General features: G+C 35.1%; 3 protein-coding genes across 3 annotated transcripts; 1 reads left to right on the top strand and 2 right to left on the bottom strand.

Moving 5' to 3' along the window:
* The first annotated feature begins 312 nt into the window (after window positions 1-312).
* On the top strand, window positions 313-4,614 carry LOC136821581 (transmembrane protein 208-like). The gene is made up of 5 exons (XM_067077806.1): window positions 313-357; window positions 2,717-2,806; window positions 3,099-3,149; window positions 3,439-3,627; window positions 3,988-4,614. The coding sequence occupies exons 1-5, from the start codon at window positions 352-354 to the stop codon at window positions 4,126-4,128; spliced, it is 477 nt and encodes a 158-aa protein (XP_066933907.1). The 5' UTR covers window positions 313-351; the 3' UTR covers window positions 4,129-4,614.
* Window positions 4,615-13,653: 9,039 nt separating this feature from the next.
* On the bottom strand, window positions 13,654-17,084 carry LOC136821565 (uncharacterized). Its single transcript, XM_067077791.1, has one exon. The coding sequence runs from the start codon at window positions 16,207-16,209 to the stop codon at window positions 13,654-13,656; it is 2,556 nt and encodes an 851-aa protein (XP_066933892.1). The 5' UTR covers window positions 16,210-17,084.
* A 927-nt stretch (window positions 17,085-18,011) lies between these two features.
* LOC136821564 (uncharacterized) lies at window positions 18,012-19,890 on the bottom strand. Its single transcript, XM_067077789.1, has 2 exons — window positions 19,401-19,890; window positions 18,012-18,466 (listed from the first exon to the last, which is right to left on the bottom strand). Exons 1-2 carry the CDS (start codon window positions 19,888-19,890, stop codon window positions 18,012-18,014), a joined length of 945 nt encoding a protein of 314 aa, XP_066933890.1.
* Window positions 19,891-21,247: the final 1,357 nt, after the last annotated feature.

Genomic DNA, 21,247 nt, shown 5'->3' with positions numbered 1-21,247 from the left:
CTGCGCAAACGCACTCGATTTTATCGATAAGGGCGGTTTGGATCTCTTTAGAAATAAATGTTAAGAAACGAAGAAAACTAACAATAAGTGTCCCAAACACTTTTGAGATAAGAACAATTTGGGAGTGGAAAAACTGATAAATTTGAAACCATGAATTTTTTAATGTTTTATACAAATTCAGCTTTTCATCGATAAAGCACGAATAGAAACCGACCAGGACCGAATCGATAACAATCGAATACTAGGCGGTACGGGCGGAGAACAAGATGAAAAGTTGCGCGGCCGCTTGAAGTCAGATTACAAATGTTGAAGATCAGGTAAGAATTTTTATCAACACATCAGATTTTCAAGATGGCGGTATGTTTTGATTTTTAAATTTTTTTCCCTGAATTTTATGCTTAATCTTTTTAAAAAAATTTTCTGTTTTACATGTTGAACATGATTTATTAATTTTTTCAAGGGTTTTTCCAGTGTTTTGAATCCTTTTGATATTATTTTGAAATTTTCTGTAGGGCGGCAATCGCAAATATGTTCATTTTTTCGCGTCCTCGTTGCGTTGGGTCTAAACCAGTCTGGAAAGAAGAGAATATTTACGCCAGAGGTTTCTTGGCGTAGCCTTTGTGTAAGCCTATGAAATCCAAAGTCTGCGCCAGATATATCCGGCGTACATGCCTTACTTTCCAGATTGGGGTCTAAAAAGTGAGTCGGTCGGTCAGCGGTCATAAAAACTTTCGGGTTTCCATTTTTCCATCCATTTTTGGAGTGCATTCTTGGAGTAAACTGCCAGCCAGCCAGCAGCCAAAACAACCGCGTGTAATGGGTGGTTTAAAAGGTATGACCTTTGAAAACTTGTGACCTCCGATCCCAAAATGGTGCATGTAATGATAAACAAAGTCAAAATGCTGCGAATGCGCTAGAAATTGCTCGCAAAAAATCGACAACAATAAAAATTTTGAATGAAGGAAAGGTCATGACAGAAAAAGTCCGACAAATTTACCGCCGACTCACCGACTCAATTCTACTCAATTTTCGAGAGTCGGTCGTCGGGCGACGCGAAACGAAGATATTTGTGATTACCGCCTAGCTATTACACAGCTTCGCTCGCAGCCATAGATGAAAAAATTTGAGCCAAGCCAACCTTGAAAACTAATTTGAAGATCAACTTCCCAAGAAAAAGATCTACGGGGGAGGCGGAACCCACCTAGATCCATCCACGCACTGCCAAGGCTATTTCCCGAAAATTTTGCCAGACCTCAAACAATGTATATACCATTTACATGTGCGGAATTATTTTTACTTTAGCGTATAAACAAGGCCTTAAAAGTTGTAGCACTGTCTCGGGAATTGAATGACAAAATTTTTGGTTGGTTGATATTTGGCTGCTGCACGTGCGTTTGCAATCTATCATTTTGTCTCATTTTAAGTTTTCAAGTTTTAATTGATTGTCTTGGATCTTGAACTTGAATCAAGTAACTCTCATCCTTGTTGATGACTGATGTTGTTTTTCCTGAAAGCTTGATTTCCTAGTGTGACTAACTGCAAAACCAAGCCAGAACTTCCCAAGATTATAAGGGGGTTTCCCAAATTTTAGATGGAGTTTCTCAAAAAGTTGGTCAAAGTCTCATTTAAAAAAGCTGGAGTTTCTTAAAATGTTGGGCAGATTTTCCTCAAAAAGTCTCAGAAAGATTCCTTTTAAATCATTATTATATCGTGCCCACGTGTTTCATTTGCTTGTGTTTTCGGATGTGTTTTGGTCCTGAGTCCATTGGCCATTGGCCATTACCAGTATACTTTGTTTTGACAACTATATATATTTTGAGAGTCTGTTTTCGCCGTTTTTAATGACATTAAGATGAGAATCTGGTCTCAAATTTTGGAAACCCCAGCTTGATTTTGGGAAACCCCAGCTTGACTTTGGGAAACCCCAGCTTGATTTTGGGAAACTCTAGCTTGATTTCGGGAAACTCCGTCTAAAATTTGGGAAACTCCGGTCTTTTTTTCAAGAGACATTTAGAGCTTTCATGGCCATCGTATTGAAGGGAATCTTCTCGAGTTCCATCAATTGTTAAAGAGTCAATCATTTTGCATGGGAAAGAAAAAGGATAAACTTAAATTTTGAGGGGTTATTTGTCAAATTTTGTCTACTGGACTAAAAGTTATGATCTAAATGCTAAAACATTACTTTTCAAAAAAGTCTAAAAAGCAAAAGGGGAAAAATGAGGGTATTAAATTCATTACATGCAAGACAGAGACACAAAATGTCCTTTATTCATCAGGAAATGTATATCCACTTTTTCCAAAGCACTTATTTACACGATAAGCCATTCCTGTAAAAGTGTCTGAATCATTTGAGGGTCGAGATTAGCTGCAATATTTCTAATTGAAGCTGTCAATTGATCAAAGGTCTGGAACTGCAAAAGTTTGTGGTTCCTCCCACCTTTTTTGTTTCATGTAGAGAAATGTAGTGAGATCAGGCAATCTTGGGGGGGGGGGCACTTGACATCTCCTTGACCACCTTTGGAAACTGGCCACAAAGAAAAGAAAAAAATTTGATCGTGAATAAATTGATGAGAGAAAAAATTTAATTCATGCATTTAATAATATAATCAATTGCAGTTATTACACAATGTGATAAAAAGTTCTTTAATGAAACACAGTTTTCGGGATCTTCCCTTGATTGGATGTGCTTATTTTGTATTCATTTTTTAATCCTTAGCCCAAAGAACTCAAAAAGGGACAGAAACAGATTGATTCTGAAAATCAACAGACACTGAAGTTTTATCAAAATATCATACTTGTAGTTTTAGTAAGTATTTCATGTTATGTACCTTACAGGAACTTTTGAGATGCTATTCGAATTTGGACATTGCCTATTATTGTTCATGCAACCTTACAAAGGACAAGTTCTTTTACCTTAAACATTTAATTGAGAAATCATTACTTTTTTTCTCTTACACCAGAACATTGAAAAAGTTTGTGAAGAAATAAAAGGGATTCCTTTAGCATACCCTACCACTAATTTTGGATTATTCTTAAAGGAATACTTCAGAAAAGTTCACTATTCTTATAAAAATCATGCTTATAATGTTTCTTTTTAGAGTATATATGGTCTTTACATCGCATACTTTTTACCGGGATGGCCTTATTACGTAAGTCATTTTAAATTATAAGCATTTTAAATGAATTTAAAAATGCAGCCCAGTGTTGCAATTGTTTTTGTCTGTAGGTGTAGATACTTAATCTGTCCTGTTAAGATTTTTACCAGTCCCAATTGTAAGCCTTTGAAAACGAAATTTCGTAAACTTTTTGTATAATTATTAATTGTTCAATAGTGGTTGCAACACTCTATAGTTCTATTGGTTTGAACCCTAAAATTTTTAGTAAAGTGTAACAAGCATTTTTTATTGATTTTCATAAAGTATTATTTTTCCCTTGCAGCTTTTGATGGCATTCACTGCTCTTATATACCTTGGCTGTTACAAATTTATGGATAGTATGGTTGGAGGGGGGATGGATCTAGCGTTACCAGGAGGCATGGCCGAACATGCTAAGGATTTATTGTTAGTGACTGCAATCGTGCAATTTCTTAGTTTGATAACGAATTACGCCTTGCTGATATGGCTAGTGGTAAGTTTTGCTTTTGTCTTATATTTCATATGCTCACTTTTGGTTTTGCCGTCAACTTTTACTCCAGTTTTAGATGATAACATGAGAGGAAGCCAATGATAATTAGCAGAAAAAATAGTAGTACTTTCAATTTCCTGGATGATACACTTTTTCTGAATTTGTTTTCTTCTATATTTACTGTAATCAATTTTTGGCTGGAAAAGGATTCCAATCGATAATGTAAAAGTTAATTTTGTATTTTTATTATCATTATATAGAAAAACCACTGTACTTTAAAGTTATTTTAGTCATTTTGTCATATTAAATTGGTGATGAAAAACAAAAACTGTTAAATAAGAAAATACTCCTTGTGTTTTTCAGGTACCTGCACGTGCTTTCTATTTATTATGGGTTAACGTTCTTGCACCATGGTTTTTTGCTGAACCTCCCTCTGAAATGATGGATGAGAAAAAACAAAAGAAAATGGAACGCAAGATGAAAAGACAACAAAATTTCCGTTGATACTGGACAATTTATAATTAACTCTCTAATATAATGGAGATTTTCATTTACAATACTCGTTCATTCTTATTAAAAAGGCAAACACCTTAAGATTCTTGATGGATCAATATGTTGTTTTTCATAGTGCGAGCTAACTGTCTCATCTAAGTTGTCTTGAAGTCTGAGCTTTTTTTATCTGACTAGACAACAATAGTTACAGAGTTTTTTTAATTTTATATAACTTTATATATTTTTTCTGATCGAAGTGATATTTAGTATATCTATTTCCAATTATGAAACTTTTTAATGACCACAGGATGACCTTGACTAAGTTGATCCCCCGACTCAGTAACTTTACTACTCGTTCTAAAATGATATCAGAATTTTTTTCTGCAATTCTAGCATTTAAATTGAAACATTAGGAGTTCTATTTGTTTTGTAAATAAAATTTTAGTTAATTTTAGTTGATATTTTTGGAATTTATTTACAATAATTAATGGTTGGTAACGGTAAACATATTGAAATTGAATTATAATCCGTTTATTCTTAAACTTTCTGTTCTTATACCCCTGTCTTACAGCTCCGATGGGTGGGGGGGGTGGAAATTTCTATCGAAATCCCAATGGGGATAGAATTTCTATTGTTTCCAGGTCAAAAAATCAAGTGAGGTGGCTTTGGTGTGGATTTTTTTCTTTTGAATTTTAAATTGGGATGAAAACAAAGTCAATCTTTTAAAATAATCTTCAGCAATACATGTATTTTTTATAAGCACAACGCTTATAAGCATATCAAAGCTAAGATTTTTTTCTGTTTAAAACGGTTTGAAATTGGTCAAATAAAAGAAAAAGACATCCCACATTCCACTGCTCTCAAAATTTGAGCGAATCTTTACACAATTTCTGAGATTTTACTAAAACTTGGCTCGGGATGAACTATAAGCTTTTATAATTTACAAGTATATAATAAGCATAGGCTATGCGACCCTTGCTTACAAAAGTGAGTAATAGATGACAAGATTGCCTGGAAAGGCTCATGATTTATTATGATTAACGTTTTGATTTTATTGGTGTGGTTGTCTGCCAATCACCGTCAATCATTTTACATTAATCTCAAATCTGGATGAGAATCATCAAAACAAAGGATCCTGCCATCTTGCGCAAATAAGTAATAAGTTTTTGATTTACAAGTGCCTGAAATTTCCCCACCCGAAAAATTTTACATATTCTACCATCCACCAAAAATCTTATTTTTGCCAACCGCCAAATTAAGTACACGCCAAAATTGATACACTTAAGGTACGTGCCATGCGTGCTGATGCGTGGAATAATCAGAATCATCTGCTCGGAGATTACTCTTGTGTGCTTAATTATAGGGGGTCACTTTGCAATTTCTTGGAAAAAATCACCCTAATAGCATTTTATAATACGGGGGGTATTATATCTTATGAAATTTTCCTAGAGGTTTTTGGGAAAATCACCCCAAAATCACTTAATATCGACCCATAATATTTTATGAATCGAATACCAACCGCCTTGCTTATTCCACTCCCCCTACAATTAAGAACAGAAGAATAAAAATCTGATTCAAATGCAACTTTTTAGCAAACTTGGTTCAGAAATCGAATTAAACAATTTTCCCTAAATTTGACGAATAAAAAACTTGCCTTGCATTATCATAAGCTTATGTAAGCCCCCGTCAAGTACCGAGTGGACCAAAAAAAAGTATACAGGTTTGTCGAGAAGCTGTGAGCTTCAGGATTTAAATTTTTTGTTCATTCTTTTTTAATCGTTGAATTTTGAGATATCATACATTAAATTTGAAAAGGTAGTTCGAAAGTTACCCTCTTTACACATGAAAATATTAAAAAGTGCAACTGTGTTCACCAAAACTCGTTACGGAATTTAAGAATATGGTAAAACAAGCTATTCCCATGTGGGGTGATATTTTTGGAAAAGCTAAAAAAAGTTTTGGAAAACTCAAAGAGAGGCTTTGATGTCATGTGTGTGCTATGTGAGAAAACTTACGAAAAAATAGATCACCATTCCTCGACTAGCTCAAAGAACTTGGGTCTGCATTGAGTTTACTCATGTTGGAAATGTTCATAATGTGCAAATAAGATGGAGAAACTGCTGGCAAAATATAAATAAGAAAACAAAAGAATAAATTGCCATTCTGTCTTATTTATAGCGTGATTGCTATAAATTTTGACATGGAAAAAAAGTCAGTTTTTTGTAAATAACTTTCGAATTATTTTTTCAAATTTAATGTATGAGCTCAAAATTCCAGTTAGGGCATTAGTAGGGGGAATTTTGTTCGATTTTTTGGAATCGCTCGAATGTTTTGTTAGAAGCACTTGTTGTACATTTTTGGAAAGCTAAGGGGAATCAAAATTACAATGTTTCCAATTTTTTTTCGGACACTTTGGTGTGATTTTCGGACAAATATGACGGTCTCAGGCAAAAATCATAGGGTTAAAAATTAATGAAAATTTTAGCTCGAGAAAACGGAGACCTGTTGTATATTTTTGGAAAGCTCTCAAAAAATTAAGATTAGAGATATATTGCAAGTATAGGTGATTTCTGTACCTAACTCGAGATATTAACCCTTGAAAACCGTGTTTTTCAGCCAGAAACAGCTATTTTGTCCAGTTTTTCCGCTTTTTGAAGCTCAATATCTCGAGTTAGGTACTGAAATCACCTATACTTGCAATATATCTCTAATCTTAATTTTTTGAGAGCTTTCCAAAAATATACAACAGGTCTCCGTTTTCTCGAGCTAAAATTTTCATTAATTTTTAACCCTATGATTTTTGCCTGAGACCGTCATATTTGTCCGAAAATCACACCAAAGTGTCCGAAAAAAAATTGGAAACATTGTAATTTCGATTCCCCTACCCCTTAGCTTTACAAAAATGTATAACAAGTGCTTTGATCAAAACATTCGAGCGATTTTACAAAATATGCCCTCTACTACATCCTCTATATGATTAAACAAGCTAGATGCTGAATGGACCTACCTGATGATGAAAGTTACATAGCAATGCGAGGAGAAAAATGAAAAAATATCAGTCAGAAAATATAGCGTTTAGCGAAAATGCATAACGCAATAAATTCATCATTGATTGTTGATGGGGGGACAGGGAAGGATTGTATGGAAAAAATAAATATAAAGTTCTGGTCGCAAAAATCATTTTTATTGATAATTGAATCATGCTTGATGGTGAGCATTGTTATCAATAATGTTTTTGTGTAAAAAACATAGAAATGAATATAAGAAAAAATTCAATGAAAACTGCAAACACGGCGATTTCCGGCATTTTCAACAAGAAAAATTTTTTTTCTCAAAAATCGAACTCGGCCATGTTTTGGGCATTGTTAATACGCATCTTTGAGCAAAAAATCAGAAAAAACCAATGATAAAATCTTGAGAAAATGCCAAAAAAACAGTTTTTCCGGCATATTTCCGGCATTTTCGGCCGGAAAAAATTGTTTTTTGAAAATCAGGCTTCGTCACATTTTAGGTATTGTCATTTTGCATCATTGTGCAAAAAATCAGAAAGAAATAACGAGTCAACATTGAGAAAAGCTATATTTTCTTATTTGGTTAAAGGGAATTTCCCCAAAATACGAAAATCCGTCTTTTAAGGCGAATAAAAATTTTCCGGGAAAAACCACTTCAGTCATTCTTTAGAGAATCTTGCCCTCCATCTTTGTACAAAAAATCAGAAAAAAGTAATGACAGGATTTTGCACAAAGTCCAAAAAACCCTATTTTTAGGCAGTTTTTGGCCCAAATTTGCCCAAATATATATTTTTTCGAAAATCGGGCTCCGTCACATTTTAGGCATTGCCATTATGCATCATTGTGCAAAAAATCCGAAAAAAATAATGAGTCAACATTGAGAAAAGCTATATTTTCTTATTTGGTTAAAGGGAATTTCCCCAAAATACAAAAATCCGTTTTTTAAATTTGTCCGGCGAATAAGAATTTTCCGGGAAAAACCACTTCAGCCATTCTTTAGAGAATCATGCCCTCCATCTTTGTACAAAAAATCAGAAAAAGTAATGACAGGATTTTGCACAAAGTCCAAAAAACCCTATTTTTAGGCAGTTTTTGGCCCAAATTTGCCCAAATATATTTTTTTTCGAAAATCGGGCTCCGTCACAATTTGGGCATTGCCATTTTGCATCATTGTGCCAAAAATCAGAAAAAACTAATGAGCCAATCCTGAGAAAAGCTGGTAACAGACGGACGAACGGACAGACGGACGGACATCGGTTAATTTATAGGACCTCTACCCCACCGGGGTAGGTCCAAAAAGAATGAACAAAAATTTTAAATCTTGAAGTTGACAATACCTCGACAAACCTGTATACTTTTCCCGGGGGGGGGGGGTACTTAGCTAAAAATAGGTGCTGGGTATGTGCGGACGGTAAGGGTCGGGTTTTTCACCTTTCAAAGTCTGTCTAAGGGTTACAAAAATCAGGAAATTTCAAAGTAGTCTCTCTAAGGGTGGGAAAAATCACGATTTTTAGAAAAAAATTTTGATTTTGAGAGAAAAAATTACAAAAAAGTCTCACTAAGGGTAGGAAATTTTTGAAAATCACAGAAAATTTTTCGAAAAAGTCTCTCTAAGGGTCACCTTTTCACTAAAATTTGGTCTCTCTAACAGTGATCAAAGCACTTTTTCTCTGTGAGACGGAAAATTTCTTGCTAGAGATATTTAAGTATACAGTGACACCCGCAGGCCCCACCATGGTTGGGGCCGAGGGTCAGAAAATTTTCAGATATTTTACCCCCTAGAGGTTGGCTAGAAAGGCACTAAAATTTGTTAATTAAAACAATTCAGAATGTTCTTAAAATGCCTATCATACAGTTTTAATACAAGATTTCTTTCTGATGGAATTATTCTAGAGAATAAAATCACTATTTCTTGCTAAATAACCATTTCTAATTGAGACGGAAAACTTTGACAAAAATTTCTGTGAGACGGAAATCCGTCTGAGACGGAAGAACTTTGATCACTGCTCTAAGGGTCGGTTTCCGGAGGTCCTGTCCGCACATACCCCTCATTCACCAACCCTAGTATCCCCCCCGGGATACTTTTTTTTGGTGCACCTGGTAGAAGAATTTATCTACACAAATGAAATATATAAGAAAAGCTAACTTACACAACAGAAAGGCAAAATGATTTTTGAAGAAGGACCCTACCTATGGATCTGGTGTCGGTCATTTTCTTTGAAATACACATTTCGATGAATCATCATCTCCAAGCGATGATATATTATTAGCCCCCCCCCAGTCACCTTTCGAATCACGCAATCACGCATAAATAATTTCAAAATCACGTTATCAAGAGTTAAATTTCTTTTCTATCACGATCAAGTTGATTACGTTGGTTCCTCCGATCACTCACAACCACGCACTTTAAAATCTCAAATCACGAACTTGAAAAATGCCAATCACGCCATCACAAAAACTGCTTGAGGAGGGTCATTATTCTTTTATCAATTTCCTGAAATATGGAATAAGAGGTGAGAAAATTAAATTCCGATTGATAAGGCATATATACGTGTGTCCGGAAAAACGTGGAAAACGAATTCAAACGAAGCGATAAATGAATAAACGAGTTCTTATTTCATTTTCCATATACATTCTTCTTCTAAATACAGTTATAAAAATGAGCCTCAAAATGTCAAAGATAATCAATCATTTTTAATTTTTTTACTAAAACATGCGCAAAAATTGAAAAAAAAAAATTCCACCAAAAATTGCATCACCGGAGGAACTCATTTTTTCAGCTTTGAGTTTTTAGTTGCTTAAACGCCTCCCACCGTTTGTTAATTTTCGACTTTTTTCAAACCCCTGGAGTTCATAGGAGCCTCTACTATTTAAATATTTTAAGCTGTCAAAAAGTGCCTTTATTTGCTATAAAACACCGATTAGCCCGATTAACCTCCGCTTCCCCTTTAAACCCCACGTGTGTTATTCCAACCTCTCCCGTTTTCGGGCATCCTCTTTAGCTCCTCCCGCGGAAATCGTGTTTTAAAAGTGTCGTTTTTGAAAGGTTTATATTCCGAAAAATACAAAAAATAATCTGAGAAATATTTTACATTAACAAAAATATAGAAATAAAGAAATATATAAACTAAAAATTTTTCTGATAATATTCTACTGCTGATTATCTTTCCAACAACACCCATTCACTTTAAGTGTGCAATCTCTTCCTTTGACATGTAATAACTCTGTCGGTGTAATTAGACTACTGTAAGGTCCCGAATAAACGGGTCCTCCTGGTTAATAATTTTCTCAAATTTTTGGGACCCCCTGTTCTTATCAGGTTGAAAAAAAAAAGTGCACAATTAAAGCGAATAACATTCAGTTCGAATTCTATCAAAAATTGCAGCTTTTTGTCTCCGTTGCAAATTATATTGAGACAGGTTAGAAACTTTCGCGAGAATCAACTTTCGAAAATCGAATTTCGCGAGAATCAGACTTTCGAGAATCAACTTTCGAGAATCAACTTTCGCGAGAATCAACTTTCGCGAGAATCAAACTTTCGAAAATCGACTTTCACTTTGGTATTGTGAAGTAAAAAAGGGTAGATTAACAATAAAATTCGCGTATAAATATAAACATAACGGTACCGAGAACTAAATTACTAAATGAACATGAAGATAAAAACTAAAACTCTCAAAGAATCTTTTGATAAGTATTTATGGTGCCCTATGAGCACTTTAAGAAAAAATAATAAAAATTGTTTAATTTTAGCAAATAATGTCTCTAATCATAGTTCGGACCCCCCCCTTTCTTAAGGGGGGGGTGACACCTTCCAAAAAAGTGAAGAAGGGGGGGGATCAGAAATTTTCACTAAAAAGGGGGGGGGGAAAGCAAGGAAGGGGGGGGTCGTTTAAGAAGAAGGGGGGGGGCTTACATATATTGTAGATTATTTTCCAGCACTGTTATGAAATTTTGTCTGCATGAAAGGAAGTTCTTTATTTTCACTAAAAAGTGGTATTATTTTGGCCAGACTTAATTTTTCTTTACTGTTTCCCTTCCCTTTTTACCATAAAAAATTTAGCCCGAAACCTTTGGGGGATAAGCATTTTTAAAGGTTGGGGGATGTCAAGAAGGGGGGATCATTTAAGAAGGGGGGGGGGGACTTTCTGCACTATGCAGTAATAATGACAAAGTTCTAAGGGCAAAAAGGTATAAAATCTATAAAATACTTAAAGTTCTATCAAAATGAACTCCATTTAATTTTGGGGGTTTTTATAGTAGTAGTTTGCCAGTAGCGACCAGGCCTTTCTTTTATCCCTAACATGGTATGCAGAGGGGTTCTAGGTCCCCCCAGAAAATTTAGCCCCCCCCCTAAAAATTAGGTACCCCCTGACATAAAACCTCTCAGCCCCCAGTAGAATAACCTAAGGTAAGAAGGATCAACAGATAAAATAAAGATGAAACAAAGATGCTATTTTACACGAAACGAACACTTTTTCATAAACTAAGAAACAAATATAAACTATAAATGTAAACTATAAAAACTGTGTGAAGCTTTAAAAATACAAACTATATGAAATGATGTTTTATGAAAACCAAGTTCCTCGACCTAAGACCCTTGACCTCCAATAACGTGAATGATATAAAAGGGAAAAAATTTGAAAATGAATAGAAACTGAAATAAACTACATGAAAAACTTATTGGATTTAGTATTAGATCATACTAAAACTTACTTTCAAAAAACCTTCACACTTCAGAATGAAAAACCTAAATAGGTCCTAAGGAGCTGATCATTAAGTGAAATATTCTAAAAATCATAGGGATACTAACAAAATTAATTAATGAAATACCCTGGAATAGACTTTGATATAATACATCCATCCTTGCAACAAATAAAATATAGCACTTTCTTGATATAAAAGTTGGACTAAAACAATGAATCTGTGGATTGAAAGCAGAAAAAGATTACTCCCAATTTTAAACAAAGCCAGCCCCCAGATCTTTCACATGCAGTTGTAGGTCCCCCCAACAATATAGGTACCCCCTAAAAAATTAAATTTTGCCAGCCCCCAGCCAGAATATGGTAAAAAAAAAATTAGGTCCCCCCTAATCTCTGGGGGGGTTCATACCATGCCTAAGGTCCAATTTTAAACCGTTATATCTCCAGAACTAGAAGGGACTTCAAATTAATTCACTAGATGAGAGAATCTAAAAAAAACGATCCAAATTTTGCGGCTTTTGACTCGCTCGTTCACTAAATACGAACCAAAATACTCTTCGTATAAATGATGACCAAAAAATCTCAACTCCAAAACGGGCTTTACAGAAGGGCCTCGCCCCTTAACACCCCATGTCGGATATATCCGTGTCATCGGTCTTGAAAATGTTAATTTGTAATAACCGACAAAACACGACAAAAAGCACTACCATTCTTTCAATACCATGACTGCATCAGTGTTTGACCTAAGTTTTGTTCCTTCTTTACATTAACTTCACCTTGTAACACCTCTCTTGAACCTTCTTCAACTTTAATACCACCATGATCAACGAACATGTTTTGAATAGGTTCATATTTGTTGTTACTGCTTAAGATTTCGTTTGCCAAAGATGGGTCATCTTGGATTAAACCATCATAGTTTCGTTGAAAGTCATTATTATTATTCATTACCAAACCTTTTGCCAGTGATAGATCATCTTGGATAGAACCATCATAACTTCGTTCTGACATATTCTGACTTAGGATTTCTCCAGAGTTAATGATTCCAATAGCATTCATTTTATAGTATTTCTCATGACCATAAAAATTGTTATTGTACGTCAGTAAATCCTTGTCCAGAGATGGATCATCGTGGATCAAACCATCGTAACCTCGATCTGACATTGGAATTTCACCAGAGTCTACGTTATTTTGACAGAACTTATCATGACTGTTTTTCAACAAATCGACTAAAGACAAGTCATCTCTCAGATACCCATCATAACATCGATTCCCAATATCAATTTCCAGTTCATTTTCAACCTTAAATGTAAAATCTGGTGCTTTACTTCTAATATTACCATGGTTCTGTGCTTTAGGTGTTGGCCCAGAAACCGCTGACCAAGTATTATTGGATTTCAAAGGACATTCGGCTTTCTTATGGCCCGTTTGTCGACACGTGAAGCAAATGAAACTTTTTGTTTGCGTGTTTTTATTCTCTTTTGTCATCTTTTTCAAATTATTGTTCATTTGTGTTTGTTTTTTTTTCACTAAAGATAAAATCAGTTAGAATGTATCGAATATAGAATATACAGAATAAATCGATTATAAAAGAAAACGGTCAGAAAGTGTCATATGTATTTGGGTGGTGAATATCTATCGTCGTTCACATGACTGAATGTTCAGACTAATAATTTGAGATAGTATAGGTCTTTATGACCGTCTCCGATGAGTCTTTCCGAGCAACTAAAATATAAATACAAAAGAGGACTGTAAAAAATAAAAGAGCGGGTCACGTGCTAATCACGTGACCCGTGACTACTTATAGTTATATAACTCATCTTTGTTCTTCACACTCCCCCAAAACAAAGGAAAGTGATTGTGTCTTCGTCACTTGTGAATTTAATTTGGCTTTTGTCCTTTTGGTCTCTTTGTTCTTCAAATTCTACCGGATAGAGTTTACTTACCGGTCTTTTCAAAGTTTGTAGTTTACGACCGTTGGTAATAACGTTTACTTCTGCAGCACGAATTTTAAAGTCTTTACTGCGAATAAGTTTCTTAACTCGACCGAGTCTCCATTGACTACGTTTCAATCGTTCATCTTTAATCAATACTACATCGCCTTTGTTTGCGTGTAAACTACTGTTCGACTTTTTACGTCTTTGATGTTCTCGTAGTTCAAGAAGGTATTCGTTTTGCCATAAAGTCCAAAAATGATCAACAAGTTCTCGAACCCGTGATAACTGTTCGGAAGGTTCGAGATTTTCGGTTTCTGAATCTGGTAATTGCACTTCATTCACAATGTTTCTACCGTACAACAGTTTGTTGGGTGTTAGAATTTCATTAACCTCGTCCGAATAAAGGTAAGTTAAGGGTCGATTGTTCAATATACATTGTATCTCTTTCAATAGAGTAACTACGTCGTTAAAGTTCAATATCGCTTTACGTAACACTTTTCGTAAGCATCGTTTGACCATCTTTACGACTCTTTCAAAAAATCCACCTGTCCACGGTGAACTCTCAATATTGAATTTCCAAATAACACCTTTACTTGTCATGAAGTCTTGTACGTCTGACGAAATGAAGTTCGTACCATTGTCTGAAATAACAGTTTTCGGACATCCAAAAATGTTCGTGTAACGTTTGAGTATGTTTACGCACGCTGGACCAGAGCAGTCAGTAGCTAAGTCCAAATAAACTGCTCTGGAGCTGGCACAAGTGATGATCGCTATCCATGCTTTGTAAGTCGAGCCATCTGAATCGTAAATGTTTGTTACATGTACTGGACCGGCGTAATCTATTCCAACGTGTGAAAATGCGTTATCGTAAGATACTCGTTCTTTTGGCAGCGGACCTGCCTCTGGGTAATCGTAATTCTGTCCTTCATAATATCTACAAGTAGGACATTTACTCAAAATTCGTTTAATAAAGTTTCTCGGCTGCGTTATCCAATACTCTTGTCTGATGTGATTGAGGGTTTCTTTTACCCCTCGGTGCATAACGTCTTTGTGTGATTTCAAGACGACGAGTTCGGTAAATTTCGTTTTTGACAGTAAAATTGGATACTTTGAATCATACGGGAGTTCAGCATTGTCTATTCTCCCTCTACAACGAAACAAGCCATTATCATCAACAAATAAATTCAACTGTCTCTGTAAATTTGTAAAGTTCTTTTTGCTTTGTAAGGAGCTTTGTGCATCCTTCAACCATAACAGCTTGGCTTCCAACATTTCTTCTCCAGTGATACCACCATTGATGCCATTGATACCACCATTGATACCATTGATTTTTGTTTTATTTGTATTATTTACTTTTTGTTTCTTGTTTCTTGCTTTTGTTCTTAGTTTCCTTATATATCTAAGGACCCAAGCGGTCACGCGGACCAACTTGGACAGAGAGGAGAACCTCTCTGTTTGGATTAAAGCACCCATGGTACTCGTTGAAACTAAATCTTCTTTTTCTTGAATTTGTGTAACTAATAACTTTTCAGTAACAGGGTGCCTAGGAGAACTGAGACAGGTAGAGTTAGTCTCAGCCTCGGGCTTTAAATCAGCAAATAAATCATCAGGTGGCCCGTCAGGAGGACAGCTCCCGGGCTTATAATCAGAAAACTTGTCACCACACCTGAGATTAGGCCAGTATTCTTCATTCAGCTTAAGAAAATCTGGGCCGTGAAACCAAAGTTCAGAGTTAATCAAAGTTGAGGGGCTATAACCGCGAGTCCCTATATCTGCTGGATTAAGTTTAGATGGCACCAATTTCAAACTGTCAATATCAATACTGTTTCTAATACTTTCAACCCGTTCTTGTATATATTTGTCATAATCTACACTTTCGTTTTGAGCCCACGAATAAGCAGATGTAGAATCGACCCAATAAATAGTTTTTTGAACGTCGTACACCTTTTTCAAATTATTCTCCACAATAGGGCTTAATTCTGACAGAAGCAATAACCCGTTTAATTCACCTCGAGGGACGCTATTCTTTTTCGACTTTTTCACTTGAGAAGATATGATGCGGTGTCGACTTAAAATAATAGCAGTTTTGACCTCCCCGGATTTAAGCTTAAACCGGCCATAAATTGTAGCAGCAATCATATTTTCGGAGGCGTCACTGAAGCTGTGGATCTGTACATTCGTAATAGGGTCGTTGGGGTCGTCGAAGCAATAATTTCGATCAATTTCAATGAAGTCTATCTCCTTAAATTCATTCAAAACGGACTTCCACTCTTTCATGAGGTCAGGGGGTAACAGTTCATCCCACTTACATTTTGCATTACAAACTTTCTGATGCAAAATTCTCATTTTGACTGTGATTGGGCTTATCAGTCCCAAGGGATCATAAATAGAAGCAATCGAAGCTAAAAGCGACCTTCGAGTTGCATTTTGTGTAAACTTTGATCTCATTTCAGCAAAGTTAAAATAATCTTGTCGGAATTTTTATCCCATTTAATCCCTAAAATTTTCTCTTCCCCGTTATATCGTTTGTCGTCAGGGAAACGTTCAAAAATCTTTCTCTCAAGCTCATCACTGTTTGAACGAAATTTTCTTAAATTAAATCCTCCCTTCTCAAGACACTCCTTCGCGGTGACGTAAAGAGATTCAGCTTGTTTGATTGTTTTTGCACCACTATTGAGATCATCAACATGAAGAGCTCCTTTCAAAGTTTCTTTCAAATCATCCTCACAATGGGTTTCGATGTGTTTTTGAAGTGTCGCTTGCAATAAAAAGGGCGAGGAATTCAAACCAAAAATAACACGTGTAAATCGTAATTCAATAAGTTCATTGTTCTCAAATTTTTCGAAGTCAAAATTTTCGGTGTCTTTGAACCAAAGAAATCTCACAAAGTTTTTATCTTCTTCAAACAATGTGATTTGCCAAAATGCTTTTTCAAGATCACCGGAAATAACGAAATTATGTGCTCTCAATTTAATCAAAACGTCCAACAGAGGAGCGGTTATTGTTGGACCAGTATACAAAACATCATTTAAAGAGGGTCCGCCCACTCGACTTTTGCAACTAGCGTCGAAAACAATACGAAGGGGTGTTGTTTGTTTATCAGTTCTTATAACCCCACGATGACTTAAATAATGGGAGGTGCCAATAGAATATTTCTCACATTCTTCAATAACTTTCAAGTTTCTTTGTTCATTTATAATTTGCTCATAATCTGCAAAAAGTTGTTTATCTTTCGAAAACTGTTCATGCAGGTGTTGTAAACGTTTTTTAGCGGTTCTGTAATTATCTCCCAAAGGTTCAGAATTTTCTTTGAAAGGAAGTGAAACATGCGGTTTGTGTAATTTACGATGCGCGATCCAACGATTCACGATGCGCGATGCACGATCCATGCATATATTATGTTAATTATTCTAATTATGCACGAATAAGTTTTCATAATACTAGCTACAAACATCCTATAACAATAACGTAAAAAAAATTAAAAAAAGAAGGGGAAATAATTTATCATAATCAGAATGATTAAAATAACTTATATCTTCTGTGAGAAAAAAACAAAAATTGATAGCGAGAGAAAGAAAATGTTCGCCGCATGCCTCACTCATTTTTAAAATGAAAGAAAAAGCCTTGACGTCATAGAAAAGTTTTGGCGCGAAAAATTTATTAAAACACAAACTCATTTTTGTACGTTCATTATTTTTTAAGAACAGTGAATAAGGTAAATAAGGAATCATTGGCTACATTATTACTTTTGGCATGTTCTTATAAAAGCATTTCACCAACTGAATTGCAATAACTGGTGCTTTTATTTATTTGATATTTTTCTTTGTTTGATGATCAAGTTAATTCATTTGATCTTTCTCAAAAAAGGTGAGTTTAGACACGCGCTCTTCATTAAAAAAAGTCTTCCCTACTTTACCACAACATTGTAAATTTTTGTTTATAACCCTGTCTCAATCCAATGCATTTGGTTGGTTTAATCGGAGAAACGTTTTTTTTTTAATAAAGAAAGCAAAAAGGTTACAAGATATTCAATTCAAAGCATGGGCAAAAAAAATTATGTTTTGATTTGATTTGATTGTTCAGGTTAAAATATATACACGCATACTTTACATTGGTTTTCCAGGAATACAAAAGAAGGAATTAAAATATGTGATTACTAAAACCTGTAAATGCATAATTAGAATAATTAACATAATATATGCATGGATCGTGCATCGTGCATCGTGAATCGTTGGATCGCGCATCGTAAATTACACAAACCGTGAAACATGATATCTTCCTTCCTCGAAAACAGTCGATTTTTCAAAATCTTGTAAAACAGTTATATCCTCCTCTGTTAAAGTTTTTCTCCAATCAGTATCATAAGCTTTATTTAGATCTGTAAGTTTATCCTCAGTTCGATCTGTTTGCACTGCACGCATAAAATGAGTACTAACAACGTTTGCGGTGGAGCTTTTAATCTTTCCCCCTCCTTCAACTGGACCGCTCAAAACATAACCGAGTTCTGACGATATAGCAGTAGGGCCATTTGGACTACGTATCTGTTTCTGACCAATAAAGTTCCAATAATCTGCTGAGCCGATCAACACGTCTATCTGTAACGGTAGATTGTCGGGATTCTGGTCTGCTAATTTCAAATCTTGTAAATGTTTGTATTTACTTTGGGCTAAATTGATAACTTGATCCTCTAACGGTAAACAGATGTCTGATACGAGAGCACGTACGTAAATATTCAAAGTTCCTTCTGGTTTTTAACAGCTAAATCAACTTCATCAAGTTCAAGATTTTCCGTTTTGTTTCCGAATGACATAATGTTAACCGATTTCTTGCCCACTGTACGTAACTTTAATCGTTCTCTGGCTTCCTTGCTAATGTAACTTTGTTGACTGCCGGTGTCGAACATAAGTCTCAAATTCTCTGATTTCTTTTCATCCGTTGAGCTGACTTGGGCTCTAGCTGTTTGAAGCAAAACTGGATTGGCTGTTTTCGTATAGCTGATGTTAGCAGTTACTTTCTTGGGTTCCTTCGTCTCAGAGTCCTTACTGTCCTTATCCTCCTGAGGTTTCTCTTGATCCTGACTAGGCTGATAACAACAAATTGACGTATTGTGTCTACCTTGACATTTTTGACACTTCCAATTTTTCCTGCACTTGCCTGCTGAATGTCCAGTTTTCATACAAACAAAGCACCTAGACTCTTTCATTAAAATTGACTTTCTCACTTCGGGTTTTGTAATAATATCACAGTTTTTGAGTAGTGATCCCGCCGACAGAATATGCATAATAAATCAGTTTTCTCTTTTCCTTTTTGATCAGAGTTACCAGAATTTCCCGAATTTTATATCTATTTCTGTTTCCTCCCTCCCCTCCCGACGAAGAGAGATTGAGCAGTATAACCAGAATCACGCAAATTTTCTTCAGAAGAAACTTTTTCTCTAGCACACAATTCTTTTTCAAGTTCGTTCATAATGTCTGTCAATTTCCAGACATCTTCAAATTTTCTGGATAAAACGAGTTTATATCTTGAGGGAGTTTCTCCATAATAATTGGATAAGCATTGTCCCATAAGTTGTACTGTCGCAACCTAAAGAGTCCAAACTCCTTATCTCAGTTTCAATTTGTCAAAAAGATTCCGCAAACCTTTAACATTTTTCGAATCAATAAACTCTAAGTCTAACAGTTTTTTGACATGAGAGCTAATAACAAGTTGTTTATTACCAAAACGTTTTTCGAGCATTTCTTTTGCAGTTTCATAATTTTGGTGAGATAACTGCAGGCCTTTCACACATCTTAGGGCCTCATCAGAGAGATAACTAATCAAATAGTTCATTTTTTCAATGGCAGATAGATCAGGATGTTTGTCTATCGCCTCCGTGAAAGATTGTTTAAAACTTTCATATTCTGTAGGTTCACCGCTGAACCCTTTAATGACGAAACGTGGCAGTTTCACCGGTACTCTTTTGCTCTCTGAATCTGTTGTAACTGAGTCACTGTCTTTTACACTAGCCTCTGGCTTTTTCTTATGTTTTGCAATAACGTTTTTCAACACCAAAAGTTTCTTACTGTATTTCACCTCTTCTTCGACGACACTGTTCCGATCGGCAATATAGTCAGCGTCTTCTTCAAGCATTTCTCCAATTTGTTCACTAAGGTCCAAATATTTCTTATATTGTGTTTTGCAATAAAGTTTGTTTATTTTCCAAATCAATCAAAGTATCTTCATCAACAGTTTTTAAAGCAATGATCGAAGCCTCAAGCTCTTCGAAATAATTTTTCATGAAATTTAAACAGCCGGTACGTGTTCTCTTTTTAGTGGTAAACGACATTATGTACAACTTTTTACAACGAAACTCTGGACCAAAATGTTCTTCGTGAAAACTATACATTCAATATTTACATCCAGAAAACAAAACCATGAAATCAAAACAAACCAAAACCATAAAGTAACAAGCCAAACCATAAATAAATTTCTTATACTTTATAATTTCTCTACTTTTATTTTTTTTTTTAATATCCGGTTCGTGTGTACCAAAATGTTCAGACTAATAATTTGAGATAGTATAGGTCTTTATGACCGTCTCCGATGAGTCTTTCCGAGCAACTAAAATATAAATACAAAAGAGGACTGTAAAAAATAAAAGAGCGGGTCACGTGCTAATCACGTGACCCATGACTACTTATAGTTATATAACTCATCTTTGTTCTTCACATGGGATATTTCTCGATGGAAAGTATTTCCAACCAGTAGATAATGAAGACGAACTAGATGTTGATGGTGGTAAGGATGATGAATCAGCAGTGACAGTAGTTGAAGGAACAGAACCCGAATAAGACTCATCAGACGAAGGAATACCAACCGTTTTGTTTGCTTTTATTTCATACCACTTTCCTCCATCAATGTTTGGATTAACAGAGAGATTTGTCTTTAAACCTTCTTTCACTCTCTCAATAAAACCGTCTTTTTTTCATGATTTTTTCAGAGTATGACATTCAAGCCATCTCTTTAGTTCAAATACTTTAATTTAGCACCAGGAACATCACTTTCATCTAGTATAGTATATCTTACAGCCGCCATCTTCTCTCGTTTCATATGATTTGTTTTGATTTTTGTCCGAGTTCGCCCACAATGCAATGCGTTTCGACCTTTCGATTTGCGCTAATTATTACTCCGCATAATGACGTAGGAAAAACGGAACGCTATCAAGATCACATGAATTACAATGAAGAAAGGTGTTTGTATATTTGTGCATGAATCTTTAAACTATAACCATACAAAAGACCTCAGTGTGAATGATAACGATTGTGAAATTCTTACAATAGAAATCTTAAAATTTTTTTCAATATTGCAGTTTCTGGTGTTTATAGACAACCCTTTGGTAATTTAATAGAATTTAAAAAACACTTAGCGGGTGACTTTAATCTAAACCTTCTTCATTGCGAATCAAATAAAAAATGTTAAAAATTTTGTTATACTCTTCTTCAACATA

The sequence above is a fragment of the Clytia hemisphaerica genome, unplaced genomic scaffold (assembly GCF_902728285.1).
Source record: "Clytia hemisphaerica strain Z4C2 unplaced genomic scaffold, Clytia hemisphaerica genome assembly, whole genome shotgun sequence".
In the NCBI taxonomy this organism is placed as follows: Eukaryota; Metazoa; Cnidaria; class Hydrozoa; order Leptothecata; family Clytiidae; genus Clytia; species Clytia hemisphaerica.
The sequence above is the reverse complement of the archived record's forward strand: the minus strand, read 5'-3'. Positions and strand labels throughout refer to the sequence as shown.